The sequence below is a fragment of the Mixophyes fleayi genome, unplaced genomic scaffold, assembly GCF_038048845.1.
Source record: "Mixophyes fleayi isolate aMixFle1 unplaced genomic scaffold, aMixFle1.hap1 Scaffold_68, whole genome shotgun sequence".
NCBI lineage: Eukaryota > Metazoa > Chordata > Amphibia > Anura > Limnodynastidae > Mixophyes > Mixophyes fleayi.
The window spans coordinates 15953-43770 of NW_027448388.1; the positions used below are offsets into that span (position 1 = coordinate 15953).

General features: G+C 39.7%; 1 protein-coding gene across 1 annotated transcript; it reads left to right on the top strand.

Moving 5' to 3' along the window:
- Positions 1-390: 390 nt before the first annotated feature.
- On the top strand, positions 391-12008 carry LOC142135420 (5-aminolevulinate synthase, erythroid-specific, mitochondrial-like). The gene is made up of 9 exons (XM_075194605.1): positions 391-626; positions 771-938; positions 2905-3039; positions 3495-3717; positions 4685-4869; positions 5291-5470; positions 7990-8154; positions 9266-9534; positions 11784-12008. Exons 1-9 carry the CDS (start codon positions 449-451, stop codon positions 11991-11993), a joined length of 1713 nt encoding a protein of 570 aa, XP_075050706.1. The 5' UTR covers positions 391-448; the 3' UTR covers positions 11994-12008.
- Positions 12009-27818: the final 15810 nt, after the last annotated feature.

The following is a 27818-nucleotide window of genomic DNA, read 5'->3' on the forward strand; positions in this document are numbered from 1 at the left end:
CCTAAAAGATTGTCGCAATTTTTGCCAATTACAGAAGGGGACCCTCAATATAAAATTACAGTATTCTCCTTACTGTTCTTCCTTCTTCATCCTCCTCCTAATAGCCATGATGTGTAACCACAAACTACAATGGGGAAACAGCGGCATTTCCTCAACTACTGCATGTGTTTTCTCAATGGACATCATTTCAACTCATCACAAAACTATTACACAAGTTTACTTAACAACTGTATTACACAAGGAGCCATGTTACACATGGAAGCAACTGATGGCTTGCAATCACCAGAGCTGCTATTAATTTGATAAAATGCTGAGAGGAGAAGAAAATACACGAGTTATCAGACATTTCTTTTATATATTTGGGGTTTAATTTGTCAGTATCTAATTGTACACAGTTTTCACTGATCTCCTTAAACCCTCCTTCTTGCAGACACCCTAACGTGTGAACATGGCTTCTTTCATCAAACTCTGTCCCTTCTACAACCGGGACCCTACTGTGTTCCTGCGGGTAGCTCGCCCCATGGTCCTGCGCAGTGCCGAGCGCTGCCCAGTCATGGTGGCTCGTACTGTGGCTACTTCTGCAGGTACCCAGCAGAGGGTCAAGGACACCACACCATCTACTGGAGGTAAGTATGTCGATAACTTGCCCTAGTAGGAATTAACCGATGGAAGAGTGAAGTGCTCCTATTGTTCAGACTTATCATAACTCACAGGGTACCTTCAAATTCTGTTTCACCATCGATGACATAATCCAACTTTTACTGTTTCAGTCTCTTCCGGAGCCTCCAACAGGCGTACCTTGGCTCAGGCAGCCCCACAAGCCGCCACTGCCAACGCCGTGTGCCCTTTTATCGAGAGCGAGATGGAGAAAGAAAATAGCGTTATAGTCCAGAAAGCTGGTTCTGAAGTGCAGGAGGATCTAAAAGCTTTCAAAACAGGTACAAGCTTTATAAATTGTTACTGAACAAAACTCGCAGGACAATAAGTTGAACGAAGAGTGAAGACCCAGGGCTATCTTAACAACATTATGGGCCCCTGGGCAAAGCAGTGCACCAGGGCCCCTACATATATAGATATATATATAGATATAGGTGTATAGAGATACAGATATAGTTATAGAGATATAGATGTACTTGCTCAGTGACCCTTGAAGGTTTTTTTTTTGCAGGTTTTTTCTTTTGCAGGATTATTTATTCTAATTAAGAGCCCTGCCTATGGAGGCCCCCTTGCCCGTGGGGCCCCCGGGCACCTGCCCATCGTGCCCAATGGAAAAGATGGCCCTATGAAGACCTACCCTAAAACTAAATCTGACTTATGTACAATCGCTAGAAGTGATGGAATAGCACCATTCCAAACCCGCAGGACCCATGGCACGCTTACGGTTCTCATGTATAATTGAATACCAGAAAAAAGCTAGTTATCCCAGGTGCAGAATCCTACAACCATAGACTTTACTGTCCAAAATAATTCAATTGCTGACACGTAACCATGTCTAATGTGAAGTCAGAATACAATCATTTTTTATCAGGCAAATCTATATAGGGGGAATGGGACAATGAAAGTAAATAGTTTAAAGGGTTAATAAAAAACAAAGCTACTTGTAAAATTCACAAATGCATAGTAGAAAGATTCATTTAGCACAGCGCTAATGCTCTTTTGTGACGTCATGTGTCTAACTTTGAAAGTAACCAGTTTTACAGGGAAATGCATAGATTTTTTGCATCAGATGGAGGAGTTAGATGCATAGGGGGGCGTTCCTTGCTGAGTACGGATTAGGAGAATGAGTGCTTCTACTTTTGTACTCTCCTGCAAATACAAGATTTTATAATTTGGGATGACATTATATAAATAGGAATGAGGAGTGCAAGGGGTGGATATACAAAGGACGTTCCCTGCTTTATGGCAAGGTGCAGTTTTTTTCTACCCGCAAAAGTACTTGAACTTTTCTGCATATCTAGCCAATGTAAAAAAAAAACACACACATAGTGACACAATGTTCCTTCACACTCATGATTAATTTAACACAAATATTAAGCTAAACTTAGCAATATCTTAGGAAAAAAAACTCTGAGTTGAAATGAATAAAGGATTCCTGTATTAGTCTATCTCAAGGCATTTCTAAGGATCAGCAAGTAGGTAGCACCTTATAATGTACTATCACAGGCCTGGCCAATCTGTGGTTCTCCAGGTATTGTGAAACTACAAGTGCCAGCATGCCCTGCCAGCTCTGGGCTAGCTATCTACTGGCAAAGCATGCTGGGGCTTGTAGGTTGGCCAGGCCGGCACTAGGAGGACAAGTCACACATAAAGAGAGAGTGCGGGTCTACATTTTTTCTGATTTATAAATGACTATTACTATAGGCAGCCTGAATTGAGTTTGCACCCAGTTGAATAGCAAATTTAAAGGTCAAACATTTCAAGTTCTGTAAAGGAATTGTACATTTTACATGTATATCTGTGAACAAGTTATTAGATTATTTTTCATATTGGGTTAACTTGTATTTTAGGTTTAGGGTCATTTAAATCATAGCTAATGTATGACATAGTTGATATTACTCTATGGCTCTAAAATGTGTTGTAGTTTCCAGCTCACACCAGAATCTAAATACTATAATGTTACAAAGGTTTAAAACAATATTAAATCTTAATAATGAAAGGCTGTATTGTCGTGCCTCTGCACAGTAGCAATGTAGCCCTGTAGACTAAACTCTTAACTGCTTTGCAAATCAGGTGAGCCTCTAGTAAAGCACTGACAGCAAAATAGTAACTTTGGGCATGGGCAGACTTTAAAGTGCATTTGGATCTTAGACACTGAAGCAATGGACAAATCTGATTATTCTTGGGAGAAAAACTCAAGCCCACTGGTGCTCTTTGCCAATGATGTCACATTTATCTGTTTTCCAGATGCTCTTAGTTCTCTGCTGTTTGATGTCCAGTCAAGTCTGAAGAAGAAGTTCTTTGGTTCTTCGCCTAAAAAAGTGAACCTTGGAACTGGGGCTCCTCTAATTCCAACTCATCTGATTAAAGAAAACATGACAGGTACACTCTTTTAATTCCTAATGAGTCATAACTGTTATCGTTGACTTGTAAGGGCTTTCATAAAACAGACTTACAAGGTAGACAATATAAACGCAGACATGGAAACAAAGGGTAGGACCCTGCTGCTGCTTACATTTTTAAGTGGAAGAAGAGGAACAAGGTGGCTCACAGAGTGGAGATTGGGACAGTTGTGAGGGTGCTTTAGTGTGGGTAGCGGTGGTCAAAGGGGGGTGTATACAGTGTTATGCCATACCGCCACTTCTCCTACTACCTTCATCGTAAAAATATCACATTCCATTCCCCATACCGCCACTTCGACCACTGGTGGGTAGTAGTAGTATAGGTGGGAGTAGGGTAAAGTGGAATAAAGAGCTTTATATGATTAATATAATATGTTGCTGTTACCACCCAGTAGTCTGTGTCCTTATGATTGACACTTCACATTCTCTCATCAGGTGGAGCTGCCTTTGGCTACGATGAGTTCTTCAGCCGAAGGATTGAGGAGAAGAAACAGGACCACACGTACAGGCTGTTCAAGACCGTGAACCGCAAGGCTGAAGCCTACCCGTTCGCTGATGATTTCTCTGACCTCCGGGGCAATAAGAAGGAAGTGTCCGTTTGGTGCAGCAATGATTACCTGGGCATGAGCCAGCACCCTAGGGTTCTGCAAGCCATTTCGTAAGTACAAACACTCAGACGTTAACATGCCATCGTAACATGGTACTTGCCCCTTGAGGTCCCTTTTCCAATCATAATAAAACATAACAAAGGTCCAGGAATAACCACTTACTAGGAACTCATTAAATTATACAGACACTTTATTTTAACCAACACTTTGTTCTTGGCACTTTAAATTGCATTTGTACCTAACTACCTATACACAATGGAGACACCATCCAATATACATTCTTTATCCACAATTAGCTGCATCCACTGCGTCTAGATGACTATAAAACTTTAAGTACCCTTTAGCCATAATAGTCCGCTTCATGGTATACATCGTCTAGGTTAGTAGATCTAGTGACTGCCGCTGTTGTAGAAGAGGAGACACACAGGCCCAGTGCCAGCCCCCTGCTGGAGACACACACAGGCCCGGTGCCAGCCCTCTGCTGGAGACACACACAGGCCCGGTGCCAGCCCTCTGCTGGAGACACACACAGGCCCAGTGCCAGCCCTCTGCTGGAGACACACAGGCCCGGTGCCATCCCCCTGCTGGAGACACACAGGCCCGGTGCCATCCCCCTGCTGGAGACCCACAGGCCCGGTGCCATCCCCCTGCTGGAGACCCACAGGCCCGATGCCATCCCCCTGCTAGAGACACACAGGCCCGATGCTATCCCCCTGCTGGAGACACACAGGCCCGATGCTATCCCCCTGCTGGAGACACACAGGCCCGATGCTATCCCCCTGCTGGAGACACACAGGCCCGATGCTATCCCCCTGCTGGAGACACACAGGCCCGATGCTATCCCCCTGCTGGAGACACACAGGCCCGATGCTATCCCCCTGCTGGAGACACACAGGCCCGATGCTATCCCCCTGCTGGAGACACACAGGCCCGATGCTAGCCCCCTGCTGGAGACACACAGACCCGATGCTATCCCCCTGCTCTTCCTTCCGGTATTTATTAGCGTTTTCCCATCAGGAAGACTCTTCAGGAGCTTGGAGCTGGGGCTGGAGGAACAAGGAACATATCGGGCACCAGCCAATTCCACGTGGACCTGGAGTGTGAATTAGCAGATCTGCATCACAAGGACGCAGCTCTTCTCTTCTCTTCCTGCTTTGTCGCAAATGACTCCACGCTGTTCACGCTGGCAAAGATGCTGCCAGGTAGGTTAAAAAATTAATCCGATCTGCAGACATTTTACCACCGATTAAGAGTGTCACAGTTCATGAATGATGGAGGAGACTGACCGCATTACTTAATCCCTTCATCAGATATATGCATATATCAATTGTCACCATGGTATGCAGCTAGCTACAACCATTAATGCAAAACGTATGACCTTAATAATTCAAATGCAGCAATAACATTCCCTCGTCTTATAAAGTCTCCCCTTTTCCACAAATTATTGGCCGCACCAATATCTGTCTTCATGTCGGTCTAGAGTTGGAGAAGAGCCACTATAGATATTTTGTTGACATGTAATCCGTAGAAGGTGACATTTGTCTGCTGTCTGTCTGTACAGACCACACTCTGCCTGTTATTGAACTATACAGTAGTCATATATTGACATGTCATTGCTTCCAGGCTGCGAGATTTACTCTGATGCTGGAAATCATGCTTCTATGATCCAGGGTATCCGAAACAGCGGAGTCACAAAATACGTCTTCCGCCATAATGACCCTGCCCATCTGGAAGAACTGCTCCGCACATCAGACCCTAAGACACCCAAGATTGTTGCATTTGAGACCGTCCACTCTATGGATGGTAAGTTCTCAGAGAGTTCTTTGTTACTGTAAATATTTAACTTTGTATAAACAATGCAGTATGTTAAAATGTGGACTCTACTTGGGGTTGCATTCTGTAGTCAATGGCACACACTGGGGCTGGTTCATTAAAGAGCGATTACCATTTCAGGGAGGGAACAGGGTGGGGAAGGGGAGCATGCCCGAAGTCAATGTACAGTAAGGGCGGCGTGCCAAGCTCGCATACGCAGCAGCGTCCAATACGAGTTCGGGGCATCTCTAAGCTACCTACTTATCAGCCATATCTCTTGCTCCAGCTAAAGGTCTGGTGTAAGTACCGCTTACTAGTGATGACGGCTGTGTGTGCATGCTAGGACATGTGTTTGCAATCAGGAACAACTGCAAAAAAAAAAAATTTTATGTACAGGAGACATTAATTACATCCTAATAAATGTTTGTTTTGGGGGAAGGAAATAATTTTTTTTTTTTTTTATAATGTTTTGTCATTAATAACTATATTATTAACGTGACATTCATTGAATAGTTTTATTTTTCTGTGTGTTCTTTTGTGAGTTATATTCCACCTCTGTATTGGACGTATCCTGTAGTGTCCGGTCTAGTAGAGCAGAGCAGACCTACACCCGTATTCATCACTATACATTGAATACAGACGTGGGTATACCCGTTTCATGCACGTTATTTTTAAAACGCACATTACGTTCGTTTTGCATGCCTTAGTGAATCAGGCCCACAGTCCTTATTATCTGTGCTTTATGTCATTATCATTGATCTGCTCAGTAAAGCCCATATATTTCCTATACCAAGATTTACAATGTTTATTTTGCTGTGGTTTGCAGCCACAACCTGTCTATCAGTGGCGGATCCGGGGGGGGGCGATCGCCCCCCCCCCCCCCCCCTACCAGGGGCTTGCTGCCGACGGCTGCACACTATGTGGAGGTTTTAAACACAATCAGAGCATTCGGGCAGCACACTATCACTGCAGAACGGACCTGCACATAGTGTGCAGCCGTCGGCAGCATCAGAAGGCAGAAAGGGGGCGGGGCCTAAATCGTCCCCCCCTAAATCGTCCCCGGTACACCAATTATCTAGATCCGCCCCTGCTGTCTATAGAGTGATGACTCAGGACTCCAAGTTCCAATTCCACAGCAAATACATCTATTATACCAAGCTAATAAGCATTGTATAAAAGCTGGAATAATGGCTCTGCACTGCTTTGTTTCTGGGTGTCTTTTAGGCAGCCTGAAACACAAAATACAATAACGCTAATTATTTTCTCACACCAAAGAGTGGATCTATCAAACCTTCTAAAAAGTCAAATTGGAGGCGTTGAGCATCGCAACCAATCAGATTCTAGCGATCGATTATCTAGTACATCCTAAGAATGATATCTAAAATATGATTGGCTGCAACTCCTCCATTTCTCGTTTTTAGAAGGTTTCATAAATATAACCCCAATACATTTTTCTGACAATGGTAAATTTTTTCACATCTCCTAAACAGCTAAATAAAACACATTATTGGCTGTGAGCTTGTTTCCACCAATTCTTTCTTCAGGGCCATTGAAAAAAAACAAAAAACATGCTGCTTTTATGTGCTGTTATTTAACATTTGAAGTATAAATGCCTCCAAAGAGCCTCAAATGCTTTCAAACCAGTGGTCGAAGTAGACATTTATAAGTGGTGGTATGGAAAATGTAACATACAAAGTTGATGAGGTTGAAAAAAGACACCAGTCCAATTAAGTTCAACCTATTTTGGATCTCCTGCGATCCCTCACTTATATTTGAAATTGATCCAAATTAAGCAACCGCCAATCTGTTTCAATCTGGAAAAATCCATCCAGACCCAATATTGCAGTCCTATTTCTCCCTGGATCCACTTACTCCTTCATTTTAATTAACAGTTGTAACCCTGGATACACTTTTCCGCTAAACATTTGTCTAACCCTTTCTTAAACATATCTATTGAATCTGCCATCACAACCTTCCTTGGCAGTGAATTCCATATCTTGACTGCCCTTACTGTAAAGAACCCCTTCCTTTGCTGGTTGTGAAATTTCCTCTGCTCTAACCTTAGGGGGTGATCGCGTGTCCGGTGTATAGTACTTGGGGTACAAAGTTCCCATGAAAGTTCTCTGTATTGACCCTTAATGTATTTGTACATAGAAATCATATCTCCCCTTAGACACCTCTTTTCTAAAGTAAACATGCCTAAACTGGATAACATTTTCTCAATTTAAGTGAATGGAATTTGATAGTATTACAATGAAGGCAGTAGGGCAAGTGGTGGTATGGCTACCACAGTATAAACCCCCACTTCACACCAGACCAACTCTTTTTAATAACCTTGCAGATCAGGAGGTAAAATAACTTGGTCGACTCTATGTGCAGATAAAAGAACTATTTGCACATTTGCTAAACGTAAACCTTACTTGGCAGTTGTCCCTACAAGTTAATGAATCATGAATATGCTTGCTATATCCTTCTATAGTGTTGTACTCCTGTGTGTCTCATCATTTCAGGTGCAATCTGCCCCTTGGAGGAGATGTGTGACGTGGCACACAAGTACGGGGCCCTGACATTTGTGGATGAAGTTCATGCAGTGGGGTTGTACGGGGTGCGAGGCGCCGGAGTGGGAGAGAGAGATGGGGTCATGGACAAGATGGACATTATCTCCGGAACACTGGGTAAGTGATGAATACAGTGACATCATGCAGACTATGAAGGAGTCTTATTGTTACATAAAAGACTTTCACTGTTGCGTAGAAGCTATGGCCATTCAAAAACAAGGAAAGGAGCTACACATTTAGGAGTGCCTCTCCTTGATCGGAGCTCTTTCCTTGCTTAGAATACCGTAAATTGCTACTAAGGGAGCACCCACTGATTGCATATATCATAGTTCCAATATATACCTAGCATATATCATATTTGTCTACTCTTCCGGAATGTCTGGGAGACTCCCGAATTCCGGGTATGTCTCCCGGGAGAGCAGGCAAGTATCCGCATCCTGTCCCTGATGGGCCTCAATGACGCGATTAATGGCGAATTGCATCATTTATGCCCCTCCCCTCATGTCAAAATACCAATTGGGGGCGGGGGAAGAATGACAGTATTCACCATGCCCAGCACCCTTCCTCCATCCCACCACACCCCTCTTCAGGGAGTAGGCAAGTATGACATATATTAAGGAGGTAAAATACACCATAAACATGATTTTATAATCTAGTGAGGTTGGTTTATGAAAAATTTATAAAAACTTTGGGTCAAAGTTGCACATAAGTGAGTCTGGGAGGTGTTTATTGATTCAAAATTGACCAAACAATAACGGTGATCAACAGCTAAGTTTTAAGTCTAGATGGTTATTGGTCTCTGTATAAAGTGGATAAAGGGCACAGCCAGCAAAGTTTACAGTGCAGTGGATTGGCTGACTTGTACAAAGCTTCTGGGTGTGGCAGGTAAGACGGACATGTATCACGCCCTTGATACTTATCTGACACCCCAGTGCAGACTGTGCATGTTTTTAGGAGATACCAGAAGCTCTTTACAAATCAGCTGTAACACAAGGAATAATAATTCTGGGAGCCCGCTGAGCAAGGTGAATTACTAATGGAAAACCAGTTCAAATACAGGTTGCTTCCATCATGAAAAGTATTTTTCAACATTCTCATATCCTGGGTATCACAAACCTTCTACATATTAGATATAAACTGGCTCTAAAGCCATTGAGGAAGCGATGCTCCGTTACAAGAATCACCTTACATTGCTGTGCCACTAATCTTCTGTTCTCTGCTTCACCAGGGAAGGCATTTGGCTGTGTCGGTGGTTACGTGGCCAGCACGGCCTCTCTCATAGACACCGTGCGATCTTACGCTGCTGGATTCATTTTCACCACCTCCCTGCCCCCGATGCTGCTGGCGGGAGCTCTGGAGTCCGTGCGTGTCCTAAAGAGCGAGGAGGGACAAGCTCTCCGCCGCGCTCATCAGCGGAACGTCAAGCACATGCGCCAACTCCTGATGGATGCTGGGCTGCCTGTCATCAACTGCCCCAGCCACATCATCCCCATACGGGTGAGCAGCCCTCCCACAGACAACCAAGGCAAAAAAATGTATAACAGCTTCAGCTTTAAGGGAAATGTTTGGGGTTTTACAAAAAAAAACGACATAAGACATTACATTCAAGTGCACCGTTTTGCAGCGCAGCTGAAAGCACAATACACCATGAAACATAATCAGACATACTTTATAGTACAAAACAAGACACAAGATATGACATCCTACACGTTACATTAAGTACTGCACTATACGTTCATCACTTTAACAAAACAACAGTTTAAAAAAGCAATGGATGTGAGGGAGAGATAGGCGGGGGTTGTAGGATTCTGGAGGCCCGAAGCTTTATGGATAGACAGATATAAGGGAAGGGTGCATAAAAGACATTCAACAAAACATCAACGTGAGATGGGGGAATGGGGTAGTGGGGGTAAGGGAGGGAGAGTCACAGGCCCAAAGCTTTATTGAAAACAGACACATAGGGGAAGGGGAAAAGTCTAGGGCCTGATTCATTAAGGATCTTAACTTAAGAAACTTCTTATTTAAGTCTCCTGGACAAAACCATGTTACAATACAAGGGGTGCAAATTAGTTTTCTGTTTTGCACATAAGTTAAATACTGACTGTTTTTTCATGTAGCACACAAATACCTGATAGCTTATTTGTACACTGAAATTTAAAGTTGACTGTCCATGACGTTATAGTCTCCTAGCAGGCTGTGGATCAGCCTGTGACAGTCCGGGATAGTCATCTTCTCCCTTTTCAAAATGAGACAATTCCTGGCAAGCCATAAAGCGTCTTTAAAACAGTTCATAAAGCGCTAGGCCTCCTGGACTGCCCCATAAATGTGAGTCTCACAAAATAATCCATAAAATACCGAATGGTATGAAAGGCAAATCATGGACACACTGTCTCTGTTCCAGGACATTCAACAGTGCCTGTGCAATGGGGCAGTCCCACAAGATATGCCGAGATGTTTCCCTGCTGACAAAGCACCAGGGGCAATGAACATATCTGTACAGGTTCCGGCCATGCATGAAATGTGATCTTATCTGGTGACTATACCCATCCAATCAGATTAATCCAACTAATAAGACAAACTCTACTAGATTTAGAATTCTACAGTCAGCAAACAGAGTAAGGGAGAGTTTAAAGATACTCAGTAGGGACAGTATGCAAATAACCCACTCCTAATCAGAGAACATACTTCTGGAGGTCACTACTTATGCCATTTATGTGGCAGTCATTTGAGTCAAATGCTTTATCCAATGGGTAATCAGAACACTGCAGAGACCATTGATGAGGCAGACTTCACACCAACAGACTGTTTAACCCTTGTTGGAGCTCATCAGTGCACAACCTGGATAAATTCAGAGGTATTTTTTCTGGGGAGCTGTCGTGACTCCAGAAATACTGGTTAAATATATGTCCTTTCTTACTGCTTTACAATCCCAGCAATCAGCTGGGAAAGTCAAACAGAACCAACTATTACTGACTACTCCCATTGTTTTAATAGTTTTGTACTAATTAGTGTGGGTATTCTAGTTATTTGTTCTTGGCTAACAATAAATTGTGTACTGTTAAAAAATAAAAGCCACAGCAACAATCTCTCAGGCTTACACCAAGAGGCTAAGTGACAGCCCGCATGATAGCGATTGCCTGTTGTCCTAAGTTTACTGCTGACAGCTGTCTCACTCCTTCCTTAGCTGTTGTTCAGTGTGATGATAACCTGCATCTCCCCCTAGTTTCCAGGTCGTCTGTACATTACTGAGTGTTCTATACAGTGCTGTATAATTCCACAGCACAATATAGTACGTTAATGTTGATGGCCGACTAACCTGTGAAGTAGCTGTGTATTCGGTGCTCACTCTCCTCTCCTTACAATGCACTCGACAGAAGATAACACATGAGAATATGTTAGTTACAACGGAGGCATTGTAATTGTTATGATGTAGGAAGGTGATTGTACAATTCCCTCAATGACTAAACTCGTGAAATGTCATCTAAGTCTACAGCCATTTACTTTTCCAACACACAAAGCAGACTTTTTGGTATATGATTATAGCGAAGGGGGGAAAAAAAGAATATTGCTTTAAAAATGTCACAACCATGGTGTACAAAACTATATATTGTTGGGTGTTGAAATGATCAGGACCTATAGTTACCAGCAGTCTTCACCAGCACCCACACCGCTAACCTTTATCCCTACGGTTCTGGAAGGCGGAGTAGGAAACTGATCCTTCGCTCTTATTCTGTTCTCTACACCAGGTTGGCAATGCCGCAGTGAACAACAGAATCTGTGACACTCTTCTGAATGACTACAACATCTATGTCCAGGCCATCAATTACCCAACCGTTCCCCGTGGAGAAGAGTTGCTGAGGTTGGCTCCCTCTCCACACCATGCTCCCAACATGATGAACTACTTTGTGGGTAAGCATTGGTTTACAGAGTCTTCAGCTGCAAAGACAACAAGTTGAGCTTTGGACAGTGATTGCATAGACACAAAAAGCGTATAAGTGGAAGGAAAGTATCTTCCAAGCTAGCTATGATTTCCTGTACAGTAACAAATATATGGATAACTGTTCTATTGTACTCTGCTCATTCACTTCATCTTGGCTTAATATTCAGCATAGCTGCCGCTAAAGTGTACCCATCGCCAACATACACTTGAGGCGGTCAGTCTATGGACTACAGAATGCAGTTTATTGAGGCACATGGTTCGGCAGACGATAAAGCTGCCTATAGTATATAGGTGACGATGGCCATTTAAGAAAACCAAATAAGGGTTATTGAGACAGGTATTTTAGCCATGGTTCCGACAGGGGAGTTAGCTCAAATCGCATGCTGTTTGAGATATCTTGAACGTCAGAAATTGATCAATAAAGTTATAAAAAAAGCTCAGCACTAATCAGCATTGGGCCAGTCCTCTAGGAACGGGAGGCTCGAACAAACGATTGGGATCACGCACTTAGAGAGTGAAAGCACTATGTTGAAAAGCACTGGACAACTCCTGGTACTCTTGGACTTTGGGTAAAAGAGTAATAAAGTACATAAGTCCCCATTAGTAATAAAGTTAAAATTACTCCTCCATTATTAATAAAATGCTTAGTAGTATTGGCATATAAAGAAAATTCTTAGATCATGGCGGTTGGTGTGTCACTAAATGGTTCTTTCGTCTATTGTGTTCATTTGAATATTTATTGTCTAGGCAGCAATGTCAAAGCATAAAACAAAAATAAAAAAATTGCTAATACCTATTTGATATATCAGCGGTATTCCAAAATGATCCATGCACATCAGATTTAAGATAATTTCATTGCATTCTTGTGGTAGAAAACGATATCTAACACATATATAAGGGGGGGGGGCAGCATTCTCCACATTGAGGACCAAGTAATTAGGTCAAATTCCTTCACATCATCTAGAGCTATCAGACCTGCGTTAAAGCCTACCTGGTCCAGGTGAACCAGAGAAGGAATAAGCCTCCAAGCCCATATGCCAAGATTTTAGTGAAAAATTTAAGGGAGACATTCAGCAGTGAAATGGGCTGGTAGCAACTGCAAGAATTAGGGTCATTGCCCACTTTGGGTATGACTATTATCTCTGTCCTGGTAGCCCTCTTAAATATGACTCCCTGTACTATTAAATTGAGTCCACTAATACAAGGAGTTTTGGAATTTCTTTTAGTAAGATGCAGGAAGGCCATCTGGGGGTAAATGTAACATCCAATTTATGCATGTCGCTGGAAATCGGCAACTTTGCAGTGACAATTTAAACTGGCGTTGGATTGTAAAGGCAAACTTGGCTTTACAAACCATCGCCGCTTTAAATTTTCTCTACAAAGTCACCGATTTCCAGCAACATGCATAAATCGGATGATGACACATTTACCCCCTGGTCTTTTTGGAGGTCCTTAATTGCTTGTGCATCCTTGTTGAGTCTAATTCTTTGTGAATCCATTATTATGCTCATGGAACAATATATTGTGGTAATTTGGAGTGTAGTGTGGTTGGATCCTGGCATTGGGAGGGAAGGTTATATAAGGTCACATAAAATTCCTGGAAAACCTTTCTCAATTTTGTTCGGATCAAAAGGTACGTGAGTTTTTGCTTCTTTGATTGAGAAGATTCTGTTGGGTTTGGAAGCTAACACTGCATTTGCTCTGTCACCCTGCTGGCAAAAACTTTTTTGAAACCAGTGAAGCATCTTTGGTCTTCTGGCTGGCAGTATATTGTTGAGATGCAATATACCCTGAGTGCAAGGAGTTTCTCATACAGCTAACACTTGAGGAAGAGATCATGTTTGCCAATGTTCATTTTATTGCACTTTGAGGCTGGTGATTCAAAGCCCTTGTTATTATTCTCAGCTTTGGCTAAACTTATTAAATGTCTGCTTATGGTCATCCCAAATTATTGGAAGGGGGAGTTTAGACATCATGTTAAGCAAAAAGAATTCATCAAGAGCACTCTCAGTTTCTGTAATTATTTATATTTTTACTAGAAGTGCCTTATTTAGTTTTCAGCAAAACTGAGCGAGGGGGGACGGGGTGATCCAGGTTCATAGTCACCATGACACGTTTAACGAGGATGAAATTGATGTGCTTGAGCAAATTCTGCGGAAAGAAGAAATGAGTGTAAGTTATTGGGGAAGTTACATCTTGTTTAGTAGTATTAGCTAGATGCCATAATTTTTTTATTAGATTTATTTTTATTTTACTGACAATATTTATTTATTTATTTATTTTTTGGGTGCTGTACCTAAAGTAGATCTTATTTTGTTTATATACAGTAGATTAATATTAAGATCATGAAATAACCCTGAAAAACCTCTATATAGAATATACAAGTGAGCAATGAGGTCATGAGGATAGCATGCATGCTATGAATTATAAATTCTGTTATCCTAGTCATTTGTGGGAGGAAAAGAGAGCACTCTGTCATTTAATTTATTACATTTGCTTGCAATAAAAGATGTTGGCTCCCAGTTTCTCCCAAGTTTGTCATTTTTATGGTAGTTTTTTTGAAGAAGCCAGCTTAATCTTTATGATTCAGTTTTCTGTATCAGCAGGGTTCTCAAGTACAAAATAGCGCATGGGAAGTTGCAGTGTCACAAGCTCATATACTCTCTATATGGTATTCTATTAACATGCTAAATAGCACAAACCCTTGCAAAACAGTTTTAAAGGCAAAAAGAAAATCTACAGACTAGTAAAACTATTTGACTTATAAGGGACTGGATCACACAGAACAACAGTGGCAAAATTGCCAGCCAAAATCCTGTTAGAGACTGGCAACAGTCCGTCAGAGTGTGGTGATGTGGAAGCAGTGGCGGAACTACCATTAATGCGGCAGGTGCAGTGCACTAGGACCCATGGAGATAATGAGGCCCGCTGCATGGTAGATGCAAAGGGTCGGGAGGTCCAGTTCCCTCCTCTCCACCTCCCTGCCCATATCTCACTAGTTCCGCATCTGTGTGGAAGCCAAACTGATTGACACAATATTGAATGTTTATGGTTAATATTGCATCAATTAAGCTATACAATATACTATAAGTGTCCACATCTGATGTGAATGCAATAAAGACCTCATATTAACTTCAGAAGGCTTTGAAAAAGATTTGCGTCATCAGTTGGGGACTTTTTCGTCCAGGATTCCAATAATCTACATCTCATCTGAATCACTCTCCCTCCAATGTTATCCAATGGTGGCCATTTAAGACAAGCTTTTACCGATTTTCTTTTTGGGGTTGAAGGTATAGAGAATCAGATGATTGTAGTTATGAAATCTTGAGCATGAAGTGAGTTATGAATACAATTTACAGCCTGACAAAAAGATGTAAACCATTTTCAGACATAGAAGATGAGATCGAACTGCAAATGAAAAATGGATTAGATATGGGAATAGGATTGCATTCACGTAAAACTGCTGTGAAAATAGTAGATTTTATTGCCAAGGAAATTAAAAAAGAAATATTTACTAAAATTACTGCAGAAGATAAGAAAATATGTTTGATTATTGATGAAGCTTCAACTATATCTTGCAAACCCTCAGAGACAAAATTAAGTAGGACTAGTTCTCTCTTCACTAAATATTTCTAAGGTACTTGAATTATGGGGTGGGAGGCCATTACATGGGATATATAATATTACTAGGCCCCCAGTTTGAGACTTCGCCAATACTCAGTACATCGGTCTCTGCTGAGTATGAATTTTTCACACACAAATAAAGTTGAGTATTGGGAAGCTGAACTGAGTGATCAGACAATAGCACGCCCCACAAATGTTGATGAAAAACCCATCTATATTATTTGAGTTCATTTAACTTAAAAGGTTAAAGGATATCATAAATTAGGTTATGTAATAGAAATAAGAGGGTGTTGTGAAAGTTCCTAAAGGTTATTGTTTGAATGTTATTCAAGCGGAGACTTGCCTTGGATAGATGGAAATACTAGGTAAGAGGAACTTTAATTGAAAAAAAATTGTATTGTAATGAATTATATTGTGCCTGATATCCTTTCAGACAATGTGTTATATATGTGGGTGTAGGGCATACAAATGTTTAACTTCGAGCTCCAGAGGTAAATGTTTTCTAAAGTAATTTCTGAACTTATAACTCTTTTCCATGATAATGCAACTGATATCCACCGACAGTGTGATGAATACTAAAAGAGACAAATATCACAAATGAAATGTACTACTGAGATCCTGCAATAATATTTTGAAAGAGTGAGATCGTTATGTGATAGTTTTGTGCACTATCAAAGCGTGGCCTGTGGAAGTTGAATATTGGATAAAGTAGGCTAAATTGATTAATATTGTTTTACCATGCGATTGCAATTAGCATACTACGGTTAATAACGCAATCGCACAGGTAAACAACACACACTTACATTCACACTTACATTTTGTAAATAGTACACATTAATTAATGTTTCAATCCATATTCATTTATTAGTAAATGTATTAGAGATTATTTATATATAGATAATACTACAGCAAAGGTAATTATAGTTCAGGTCCTCAGAAATGTGTGGAGTTTGGTCTCATATTAATCCACATTCTCCAAACTGAAATCCGGTGTCAACAGAGTAGCGATCACATCTAGCGATCACAAGTTATGATTGATATGAGATTAATACTCAAAAGCACTTTGTTTATGGGTCAGTTTAAACTGTTTTTTTCGGCGGGAAGACACATAGGCAACAGTTTGTGTAAGTTGCCCCCACCTTTGGAGAGATCAAATGAACTGATCTATGACCAGTAGTCTACTGGAACATTGTAAACCCTGGACCAAAAAAGAAAATTCTTAGTGTTATCTGTGAATATTAGTGACATCATCACTGTTTATGTTAACTGAAACTGTATATAAGCAACCCCTTGGCCCAGTATTAAATGATTTTGACTGTAGACTCCAGGACTGAATCTGGACCTGGGCCCAGGGTGCATGCGTATTGTATTCGGTTATGCTTTCCTGTATCATCATCATCATCATTTATTTATATAGCACCACTAATTCCGCAGTGCTGTACAGAGAACTCATTCACATCAGTCCCTGCCCCATTGGAGCTTAAAATCTAAATTCCCTAATATAGACACACACTCACACACAGACAGAGAGGGAGAGACTAGGGTCAATTTTGCTAGCAGCCAATTAATCTACTTGTATGTTTTTGGAGTTTGTAATGAAACCTGAGCACCAGGAGGAAACCCACAGAAACACGGGGAGAACATACAAACTCCACACAGTGAAGGCCATTGTCGGGACTTGAACTCATGACCCCAGCGCTGTGAGACAGAAGTGCTAGCCCTATAAATCAATGATAATAATTGTAGAAGTCCCCATATCCTCATGTTGTGTATTAGCTATATTATTTGTGCATGATAGAGCAGCATATGAGTTTTGCTATGTCACAGAAATCTCCCCCTTTCAGAGCTCACAGTAGTCCAGGCAGAATGTCTTCTGGGGGATCTCTGAGGCAGTTGTGGCTTCAAGGATATGGACATCCTACACATCTCAGCCTGCAGTTTAGCTATCTCCTCCAGCAATAATGAAAAATATTTACAGATTGGAGAGCATCTGCGTTTCCAGAATATCTCCCGCAAAACAAGAACATTACATCCACTGCACTGCACTAGTCCAAACATTGTATCAGATGTTAATGGTAGCATCAACATCTGTGCACCTGTTTCTGTATTCTAACTCATCTTATTTTGTTTGCTGATTCTGATTCTGTTGCAAGCTACTGCAATGAGCAAGCTCTAAAGAGTCTTCTGCCTATTTGTGATGGAATGGTGGAATATAAACAAGTAAACAGAGGTATAACATAGTTCTCACAAGTCCCATGGGGATAACCAAAGTTTTAAGCAAATGGGCCAATGTTGTATTCAATCAGGGTTTGGGACACATGGAAGAACACAGATATGGTATAAGTAATAAAAATGGAGTCTTCTCATATTAATGACATCACCTGAGTAACATGGACATGGTCTAGGTTGCTGCAGCTCTCCGAACTCAGGGATGAACGTGGTGTAAGCTCTAGAATTGCCAGGGTCAATAGCGCAGTGTTCTCCTGGACACCTGAAGCCATCTAAGATGATGTATGGTCATGAAGGTCTGACTTACTAACTAGATTGCTAAATTTCTCCAGTTAGGCCTGAGGCATCAATAATTCCAGCAGACATCTTTATTGTTCCTGCTACACCCCATTTCAAGCCAATTGGTCTAGAAGCAGTAGCTAGTTAGGTTGTATAGGGAACTCTGAAAGTCAACACGTGCCAGTCCCAATATTCAAACCATGCTCTCTCTATTAAAATTCTAACAAAAAATTTAATTACATTTACATTGCTGAGAAATGTAACTATAATTTGCCCATTATTACCTACGTATTTATTTCAAGATTTCTTAAATATCTTTTTTTATCTTACAGAACATTTAATCCTGGAGGGGAAGTCAGGTGGCAGGTGTGAGAGGGGGCGTGGTAACGTTTTTGCATCACCATGTCCCTTTCCCCTGCTGTGCAATGCCATGACAATTGTGCGGCCTGATGACGTGAATCGCATTATTAAATTCTGCCTCAATTAGGGATCCAGGAGACTGTCTGCTCTTCAGGGAGACCAGGAGGACTCCCCCGAAATTTGTGAGCTTTCCAGATATTCCGGGAGAGTTGGCGAGTATGTCTTAATTCTTATAAGGTCTCTCTCAAACATTACAGAATGATAGAAACTGTTGTGGATCACCCAGAAAAGCTTTAGGGCAACAGGGTTTTTTAAATGTTCTCTTGAACTGAAGTACCTTTATATTGCCACTTTTAAATTGCGATTTGTATGTGCAGGGTAGATGTGCTTTATAGCCTTGTTCACTTATCATTAGAAGTCAATGTTTTCACAGGATTTGAGAACATATTAAAAACAAGTTTGGTTTAGTTATCCTTTGTGTTTTAGTTATTCTTTAATTAAAAACAATTTGTCACACTTCACTTTACCAATGTTCTTTACTCTACTCTAAATGTATTCAAAAAAAAGTTACATCATCAATGACTAACACCTGCATAGTAAGAGAAAGTTGCACTGCATTGGCCATTGACACTGGTAAGAAGGGATGTGCCTGTCTACGATTGTGCCTGAGGCAGCAAGTGAAATGGTGCCCATCTCATCCCATATATAAAATACTTTAAACATTTGTATATGAGTAATGATCACTTTAAAAGCAAATATTGTATTTTTTAAACATTAAGAGATTTAAAAATGAGATGACTACCACTAATTTAAACATCTGCATCATGAAAATTATCATTTTTAAATTAATTACCTTACCTTACCTTAATTAATTTTGCTGTCTCCTTGGGTTCCCTCTCATAGACACACCCCTGCTGGTTAGCTGAAATTGGAAGACTTGATAGAGAGGCTTAACTAAAAATTATAAACTGGTTCTTGTAGTTTTAACAATGAAAGATTATTTCTGATTTTTTACTTTACTGTCTTACAATAGATGGAAGGAATAACCTGTTGGTAACACAACCCAACGTCCACAAAGCTGCAGCTGGAGAGTCAATGACCATCACCTGCTCCTTTGTGACTAGTTATCTCTCTTACACTGTGAGATGGACTTTAGGCTGTGATAATAGAGTGTTTCTCAGTGATCAACCATATTACAGAAACAGAATTCGTGTATCCTCTCTGGAATCTAACCAGACAAAGCATGGCTTGGGAATGTCAGAGGTGTGGACTATTATCACTATTTCCAACCTGACAGAGAACGACTCAGGAACGTTCTGTTGTCATGTGGAGCTTGCTCGAGGGGAGAAGGGAACTGGAAATGGAACCCGACTGGAAGTGACTCCGACTTCATGTGCTGCAGGTATTGTATTAGTAGTTAGTATTTTATAACCAAAACAGGGATATAGAAATAGCTTCTATAATGTCCTTCCATTTTACTATTGACCACCTAGGGGTAAATGTATCAAGCTCAGAGTTTTCCAGCGGATTTGAAAAGTGGAGATGTTGTCTATAGCAACCAATCAGATTCTAGCTGTCATTCTGTAGAATGTACTAAATAAATGATAGCTAGAATCTGATTGGTTTTTCAAACCCGCCAAAAAACTCTAAGCTTGATACATTCACCCCCTAATAATTACATCCATTTTACTTCATTGCTTCCTCCACATTCTTTTACTTCTACTGGATTTTACTTCTCAAAAGTCACCTAGAATGAGACATAACCGGCCACATTTATACATGTATGAAGAAATTGTCAATATTATATTTAATGTTGAAAAAAATATTAATTCTGAACTAACCAATGAAGTTCACATATACATCCTGGATATCTTTGTCTATATTTTTATGTTTATATTTTTATATTTTCTCTGTTTTACTTACAGACCCAAGTCGAGATAAGGAACTGTTTATTCGCTATGCCGTTGTAGGGATTGAAACTTGTCTTATAATGATCCTGTTTGCAATGGTTATTAAGTATCGCCACCAAGGTGCGTATCTGTCTCTGGATTTAGTTTGAACCTTAGTAGTCGTGTGAAGACCACCTAATAAGACATTGACTGACCTCTGTTCTATGCTATGGGTGTTAACTGGATTTCCAGTTTCACTCAAAACTCTATAGATTAAGTTCTGTAAATGATATTAGTTAAATAACAAATTAGTAATTTTTTTTGGACCCATCAATTGGTAATACTGCAATATAAATTGTCTTCATTCACTTTGAAACCAGCCACACAAGACCATCATCGTCTGTTTATAATTTTCAAGTTTTAAACTCTAAAACATGCAGCAGTATTGCCAGTGATATTAGAGATTGGCCTGATATAGCTGCAAATGTGGATTTAAAGCTGAAATACCACCTAATATCTAAATGTCCTCCATTTCTGTAACATTAAACTGTCAACACTTTAAGGATTACCTCTTTAAAATGTGGAGAGGAGGGGTTGAGCAGGATGGCCAATCAGAAGCCGCAATCTCTATAATTGCGAGATTTTTATTGAGTTCTATTTTTAAAAAAACATGGTGGCCGATAATGATCTAATATACAGTATATCTAATATAAAATTAATAAACACACGTTGAGTGCATTATTTATTTATAAATGTCCAGGAACCAGCGTAAAATTTTATGCTCATTGTCGAATTTATTTCTCTCTCAGGATTTATTTCTGATTATATTGAAATACGTAATACAATCGTCATCATCATCATCATTTATTTATATAGCGCCACTAATTCCACAGCGCTGTACAGAGAACTCATTCACATCAGTCCCTGCCCCATTGGAGCTTACAATCTAAATCCCCTAACATACACACACACAACACACAGACAGAGAGACTAGGGTCAATTTTGATAGCAACCAATTAACCTACTAGAATGTTTTTGGAGTGTGGGAGGAGGAAACCCACGCTAACACGAGGAGAACATACAAATTCCACACAGATAAGGCCATGGTCGGGGATTGAACTCATGACCCCAGTGCTGAGTGGCAGAAGTGCTAACCACTAAGTCACCGATACGTGATACAATGAAGCTCCTGCAATTGCGTACCCACAGTTTAACTTTTCTAACATTCTAGAACCTTTTTCTGCATTCCCCTGTGAGTCCAATACGTTTCTATGGAATTATTTATTGCAGATTGCAATGTGCACCACAAAGGATAGATGTCCTTAGAGCCCATTTCAGCTCTGAAATCACAGTAACTGCAAACCCTGACCTCTATAAAGTGGATCAACTTGTCGTTCCCGAATCTTCAACCTGTTCCTGGATGGCTGCTTACAAAGCCAGAGATGATAGGCTAATTACTGCATCTGCCACACACTTTGTCCAAATAGGAATGCTCGGCTGGTGGCTCAATCTGTGTGTACATATATAGGTTTAATGCACTTTCCCACAAGCATTTTCAGTCTGGTGAAAAGTCTTCTATAGAATTTTATTTCTGAGATAGTTGATATAGTTGACATAGAATAAATAGACCTTTCTAACATCAAACATTTTATAAGTATATTTGCAGAAGTCATTCTACATTAACAGGAAACCTCCCAATTTAAGATGGGTAAACACTACAGATTTTTAATCCAATTATTGTACCAGTTACACAATAAACAACTGTTAGGTCTGATAACGCATTAGTGTGTACGCTCCCACGATCATGTTTTGTAGTATCAAAGTACATCGTGACGTTTGATTCGATTTTATAAACTGACTAAAAATCACTATCAATGATGAAACAATGTCGGCAAATGTGGAAGTGTGTACTCACTCACAACCAGCAGTTGTGATAGATCTCTATAGAGTTTACAGAGTCGTGATTTTTTCAGCAGACGGTTATGTCAGATGAAGAGGATGGATCTGAAAATAAATCGTTTATAGTGTGTACACATGAATCTTCATGCTCATCGGGACTTTCAGTCGTTGGTAAAATCGTTACAGATATTGCATTGGGAGAAATTTGCTGTACTGTGCACCCAGTTTTCAATGTTTCTGAGTCCATGATGACAACATTTGGAATGTATATGACCATTTAAAAACATTTTTTGTATCATTGTATCAAGAGAGAAATGATGGCAATCCATGAAGCAACAGCTTCAATTCCATTTTCTTACAATGGACAATCCATTGTTTATTAATCCAGATAAAATTCCAATTTCCTTATCTCATCGCATTTATTACTCACATATATAGTGGGAAACTGTATTTGTATAATACTGTGCTTCTTCTCAGCAATCTATTACAGCCCTTACATAATACTTTTGATTTGTGTCTCTCTGACATTACAGGACAATGAGGAAACAATGGAACCTGAATTTGGAGTTCTCTGCGCAGAGACGAGTCAGTCTCAACATCCAATGGATAGAGAACAGAATCACCTACGCACCCTACCAGATGCAACAATCAGCACATGTGCTTTAATGCTTTTTTGTTTAATAAAGGAATATAAACATTTAAAATATAATTGACCAAAGTACTTAGTACCGAATACGCATGTCTCAAATACTATTCTTGTTACCTGTAAATATTCTACGTATGAACTACTGCAATTGGGTTTATACTTATCTGATTCTTGTATATTATGTCTTATCAATTTATCAAAATTATAATAAAGATACACGGAATTATGGCTATAATAAAATTGTGGTCAAAATAAAACAGAAAAATCTTCTACCTGTGCAGTAACTTAGATGTTAGTGCTATCAAATGTTCCATAGAAATAGGTACATGCTTTCTAAATGTTGCACAATACTCCAGGGATTATGGGCCAGGTTTCTCTATGATATTACGGGTAGGTCATACTAATAGCCATGTCCTAGCCTACAGAGAGCCAGAGGAGGCAGCTGCCTAAGGAGCACCTGCTTCTACCATGTACACTGGTATAACATGCTCCTTCGCTCTAAGCTGTTTCCACCTCTTCCATTGTTTAAGATCTCACACTCAAGGATAGTCTGAGCACCCTAATCAGCTATGTTTCCTCCCCTGTAATGAACACTCAAAGCCAATCAGTGTTCAGTACTGGACATGAAACTCAGTCTGTTTTATTGTTAACAGGAGTTTTCTGTCCTATGTTGAACTGTGATTGTATTTTATAGTTCAATACAGGAGAGCAAATTGTGCTACTATCAGCCAATGGGCTGGTAACAACTCTGTAATCCAACAGGCTCACTTGTCAGTACAGGCTTAATGTTTGGATCTGCCACAGGACCCATTCCTTGACCCAATAGTTTGTTTCACAGTTATTGAAAGACTCTGCCCCCCTTAAAAGTTTGTATCTTCTTGGGACTGCTGAGTTGGACGTATACACAGTTGCATAGTGTAAAATCTGCAAATTATATAATCCACAAATTTGTTTTCTGCATGCCCATAAAACAAGCTGAACAGCGAGTATGAAGATATTCTCCCACGTGACACTGTCTGTGACTGGAGAGATGGGACAGGGAAGGGAAGGGGTGGTCTAAGTACAGATAGGGTGCGTTTACTTAATTGGAGTTGCAGACCTACAATAAGACACACATATCTGTCAGTAGCCATATCAATCATGGTTGCCTGAGTGCAGGTGCAAATACACAGCAACACTAGCTAGCCAATTCTGATTGGCTGATTGCGGATTCATGTTCTTTATTGATTGTACATATATTTAATGATTTATTTCTTTTTTATTAGTATATGTTGCATATCTGTGAAATTGAGTTTCTTTTTAACACGTCTTGCATCTGTGTTTTTTGTGCAGAAATGTGTTAAAACTCAGCATCAGTCCCCATAGTTTCAGTATCTGTTCCTGTTATTTAGTACTGACCCTGGCTTGTTAGATTACCTACACTGGGTTCAGAATCTCCCGACTGGCTGATTTTGCACTAACTTCTAACTTTGGCTGTCACTAATCTCCATCTTTCACACTGCAGCTACAAGTTATGTGTGTTGCTCCTTAAAACCAGCTACAATTTATATTCTCCAGCTGCTTGTCAATGACTTTGCATTCATTTTCTTCAGTGTGCTTTTCCCTCACCGTATTAATTAAATATTACTACAATTTGTAAGTGCTGCTTCTGGGTGCCTCACACAAATCCTAAATACAAAACAAAACCAACCAAATAAAATCACAAATGCATACATTTAGGGGTAAATATAAGAGTAAACTGTGAAATTCTTTCCTAGTAGGATACCTGTAAAGGGCAGGGGTCCAGAGACCGGCATACACTTTACCCACGGCTTTAGTGTGTCAAGGTGCAGGAACAGGAAAAACAGCAACACAGGAGTGAAGAGTGTTAGATATATACAAGTAGACGTTACCCAGAGATGAGGGTAGAATAGAGTGAGCTATCAGACTACACTTCTTTATCTTATATTCACAAAGAAGAGGTAGAGAGTAGAAGACGTGTATATTAGGGGCACTCTATGATTGTTTATTTATATAAAACATACATTTTAATGGTTCATTTAAAACGATAATGAAGTCCCAAATTAGTACCTTAGTACCACTAGTAGCGAAATAAAAACAAAATAATAAACAAAATAAATTTGTTAAAAAGGCAGAACCAACTGCCTAGCCTCGCTGTGTGATGTGTATTACAATTCCCTTAATTATATTATATCTGGGTAATATCGATCGTCATGCTGTCCAGGTGTCTGGCATAATAAGCAGTTTAACCAAATCAGTATAGGCACTATTCAAAGTGCAAGAGAGATAAGCTATATCATTACAGACAAATCCTATTTGCATATATAGTGTTATAAATCTAGTTCAGATGGATTATTTCCTTTCAATACTTTATTGATAGAGGGAGAGACAATTTGATAAAGTTGAATATATAACATTTAGGATCAAATCAAGACCATTATGTTTTCTTTTATAAAGTGAATAGATCTAGATATCCCAATATAGTAGCAGTTGGTAGCGCGATTATATTAAATCCCGTTTTACACCACTGTGATCTTATTTATCACAGAGAACACCAAATTAGCTACCTTTCAGTATCACTCCCTAATGAGATTGATATGGTATCCCTCTTTGAACTATAAACACTTCCTAACAGATTGGTTGTGATCACATTCCCCTCTTATACAGAGTTGTAGGGTAAGGTGAGCATATAGTGCAGGCCACCTCTGTTATATTGTAGCCCCTTAATATATTATAGCATATCTCCCTAGTTTATACACACAACGGCAGCATGAGTCACACATGTAAGCAGCACAGCGAGGCGGACGCCGACGCGCGTTTCGCTTACTCGCTTTAACAAGGCAAGCCGAGGAGAGGATTAGACATTTCTCTTATAGGGCAAAGATGTCACATGGTGGATACATCACTATGGATAAACCAATCAGGGTTCGTATATATCGGAGGCCCGGTTTTTGACAGACAGTTGCTATAACCAATCGATACTCGGCATGGAGGAACCATTCCTTAAGTCTATATTATCTATGACTCGTTGTTGGTACATATATTGTATATAGAGACATCTGGAATATAACTGGAGTGACAATGTCTCGGCTATTATTACATCCTATATAAGGGAAAAACGGGAGAAGGACGAAGAGAGATTCATACTGGATTTATTTGATTCATACCCATATTCATTGAAACATACACAGCTTTCATTATAATGGAAACGTTCATTATTGTAAGTGGATACAAATTAATTGTAGTGATGTTGTATTTCCAATAAGGTGAGTGTAATCAATTAGTGAATGACTAAATTGTCTAAAAATAAATATATTCTGTGATACTCTCTCATGTCTCGTTATTTCTGACATCTGTCTATTATGATATGTACAGCTATAAACACTTTATAAAGACAAAAAAAAAAGGGGAAGGTGAAAAAAAGAGGAGGTGAAAAAAAGGGGGAGGAAAGGAGGGGGAGTGTGATAGCTCAAGTAAGGGGGGGGTAAATGTGTTAGGAGATGTTGCATATAGCAGCATCATTAATATAAAGAAGACATACATCATAAGATAGATGTATGATAAAGGTGAAGTGAGATTAATTCCATTAAGTCACCATGCCTAATTTATCAGTATAGGGTGTTAAGATATGAATTTATTGTGTTGCAAATTAATGGGGTACTTGGCCTACTTATTACATTTAGATAAATGCCATATAGTTTGTTTTATCATTAAGGCCATGTGGTTCAAGACTATTCATCAGAAAAATAAGTCTAGATTCTCTCTTCAATAATTCCTGCTGTAAATTGCCACCCCTAATTCCCAAAGATACTTGTTCCATGATAAAAGCCTGGAGTGTATCCGGATTATTCTCATGGAATAATAAAAAATGCTTAGCCACTGTAGTAAGAGTTTTAAATCTATCCCTATCTTTTGGGGCATTTTTTATATTGTTGACATGCTCCAATAAGCGTCTTTTAAAAGGTCTAGTCGTCATGCCAATATATTTGAGATCACATGGGCATGTCAAACAATAAATTACCCCAATAGAATTACAGTTGACAAATTGTTCAATTTTCCAGATTTTTGAATATCTATCCATATATTCTTGTTTTTGAATAGTATATTTACATGCTTTACATCTGCCACATTTGTAAAAGCCTATCGTAGAATTTCCCAATTTCTTTCTTTTTATAAAATGACTATGAACAAAACGGTCTCTCAGATTACGTGCTCTCCGCCATGTTATTGCAATTTTGTCATCAAGATTTTTTCTGAGGTCATGATCCAGTAATAGCACATGCCAATGCCTTTGAAAGATATTAAGTATATTCTTCCATTCTGGACAGAAAGTACCTATCATCCTTGTTTTCTCTTTCAAAATAGGTTTAGATGTTGGAAATATTAAAGAATCTCTGTCTTTATGGTTTGCTTCCTGAGAGGCCCTCTGTATGCTTTTCTTACTATAGCCCCTTTGTACCAATCTTTCTTTTAGTTCTTTGGATCTTTTTTGAAAAGTGGTCATACTGGAACAGTTCCGTCTTGTTCGAAGGAATTCTCCTTTCGGAACTCCTTTTATTACTGGTGGGAAATGAGCACTTGTAGAATGTAATAAACTGTTAGTAGCAGTTGATTTTCTAAACATATCTGTTTCCAATTTTCCTTCAGAATTGATAAGAATTTCAAGATCAAGGAAATTAATCGTTTTTAGCTGAATATCAGATGTTAATATCAGATTCAAATTATTATTATTAAGGTGTTTAGTAAATTCCTGGAATAGGGTTTCCTCCCCTTCCCATAATAATAATACGTCATCTATATATCTGAACCATATTAAAATATGGTCAGTATATACTTCATTTTGATCATTAAAAACCATTTCCTTTTCCCACCAGCCAAGGTATAAATTTGCATAAGTTGGCGCACACGCTGTGCC

Excerpts from the sequence above, each read along its gene's own strand:
- LOC142135420 (XM_075194605.1), top strand. The coding sequence starts at position 449 with ATGGCTTCTTTCATCAAACTCTGTCCCTTCTACAACCGGGACCCTACT. Across the intron at positions 3,040-3,494 it reads GATTAAAGAAAACATGACAG|GTGGAGCTGCCTTTGGCTAC; the intron begins GTACACTCTTTT and ends TTCTCTCATCAG. Across the intron at positions 8,155-9,265 it reads CATTATCTCCGGAACACTGG|GGAAGGCATTTGGCTGTGTC; the intron begins GTAAGTGATGAA and ends CTGCTTCACCAG.